The 1,835-nt window shown below is 43.4% G+C and overlaps 1 protein-coding gene across 1 annotated transcript in view; it reads right to left on the reverse strand.

Moving 5' to 3' along the window:
- The window catches only part of LOC106110421 (thyroglobulin-like), an 11,849-nt gene that overhangs the window by 2,414 nt on the left and 7,600 nt on the right, over positions 1–1,835 (reverse strand). The window contains exons 6-8 of the mRNA XM_013292246.1: positions 1,491–1,736; positions 550–687; positions 4–111 (exon numbers count right to left, since the gene is read on the reverse strand). Coding sequence (XP_013147700.1) covers positions 4–111; positions 550–687; positions 1,491–1,736 — 492 coding nt within the window. The remainder of the gene's footprint in view (positions 1–3; positions 112–549; positions 688–1,490; positions 1,737–1,835) is intronic.

Raw genomic sequence — 1,835 nt, forward strand, 5'->3', positions numbered from 1 at the left:
CGCCCAGCGTCGCCAGCCGCGCAGACAGCGCCGCGCGCGCGCGCTCGCCCTCGTCGTTGCTCGCTCCCACCAACTCCAGTTCCAAGATCGCTGACTCGATTTGTGTCATTTCTGCCAAAAGATAATCACACCCATGCTAGTCGTATATTGTGCAAAGAGTTGCGATCAAAGATCAACTTTAGAATTAATTGTTGACAAGCTGTTGCTCGCGACTTCGTCCCCGGGAAATTAAAAAAAATAGTCTATGCTACTCACTGATGACGTAGCTTTTTAATGGTGAAAGTACATTTAAAATCGGCCCAGTAGTTTTTGGGTTATTACATACAAAAATACAAATCTTTTATCTTTATAATATTAGTATAGATTTACATGATATGGTTGTGTACGGTGTGTATAGTCCGATTAACTTCAAGTTACGACGAACGAACGACTAGCTCTCGTTCTCAGAATAAAAGCGAACTTAGTGAGCAAATAAGACTTAGTGCGGCAGTTTGTATAGCAGGGATGTGTGTCTGTACGTCAGTATTGTAGTGAGATGTGTGTAGTTACCGCAGGGGGCGGCGGCGGGGGCGGGGGGCGGGGGGCGGCGCTGTCCGGCCGCGTCCACGCACCAGCAGCGGCCGCGCGCGCACTGCTGCGGCGCGAACGACCCGTCCGACAGGCAGCGCGGCTCCACACTCTCACTGCCTGCAAGATAAAATTCAGTGACAATTATTACCATAGCAGAATAGACATTTATTGATGTTCAAACTTTCTCTATAACGAAGTTACAAGAGTGTCAAGAGTGCCTGAAACGCTTCAAGAAAATAGTGTTCGGGGGTGCTAGGCTTGGCGGGTGCACCCGAATATTGTGAAACTAGTTTTGCTGTAACACAAGCTAAAGTCAAGACAATGAAATTAATTCATCTTCACTACATTACTTCTGCCTAGTATTATCATCATCCACTTGCCCTTATCCCTTATGGAGGGTCGGCACAGTATGTGCTGCTCTTCCATACATCTCTATCAGCCGTCATATCTGAATTCACTCCTTTCTTAAGCATATCTTCTTTCACACAATCCATCCATACTTTCTTCGGTCTTCCTCTTCCTTTGTAGCCATCCACATTCAATCTCAACACTTTCTGGTTTATGTCCCCATCATTTCGTCGCATAACATGTCCATACCACGCTAACCTTTTGCTTCTCAATTTCTCCACCACTGGCGCTACTTTCAAACTTCCTCTAATGTACACACCTACCTAGTATTATAGAAGAGAAAATTTAGGTGGATACATTTAGAGTTTAAAGCCTAAACGGCTTAACGGATCTTAATGATATTTAGCATATGTGTAGAGGATAGTCTGGAACAACACATAGGTTAGCTAATTACTTTTTTTTTAACTCAACGCGGATGGAAATGTGGGCCACAACAAGTTACTATCTATTTTTACAATCGTAAAACGAGGAACATTGTCTTTACGTATTCATTTTTGTCGTGTTGTGTTTACCTTTCTCCGCTTCTTCCAATAAAACTTGACATTTAGTTTTGAAGACGATCTTCTCTGAGATGACAACTGGCTCGTCGTGTCGCGTGGTCTGCGCGATGCGGGGCTCCACCACCTCCGACACCAGCAGCGCCGCAGACTCCGTTGTAATCTCCTTCGATTGCTCGTTCTCTAATTCTTCTTCTAGATCTTCCTCTTCCAATTCTTCTACTCTATATGACGTCATCTGACGGATTAGTTCTTCTAGTACTGAAAAATGTACGTTAAAAATATTACTTAAAGCCATTTTAAAGTGTTTTTTTAATTAGTAACAGAAAGTCTTTATATTTCATTGGAGATAGACATCAA

Source organism: Papilio polytes, unplaced genomic scaffold, assembly GCF_000836215.1.
Source record: "Papilio polytes unplaced genomic scaffold, Ppol_1.0 DF820622.1, whole genome shotgun sequence".
In the NCBI taxonomy this organism is placed as follows: Eukaryota; Metazoa; Arthropoda; class Insecta; order Lepidoptera; family Papilionidae; genus Papilio; species Papilio polytes.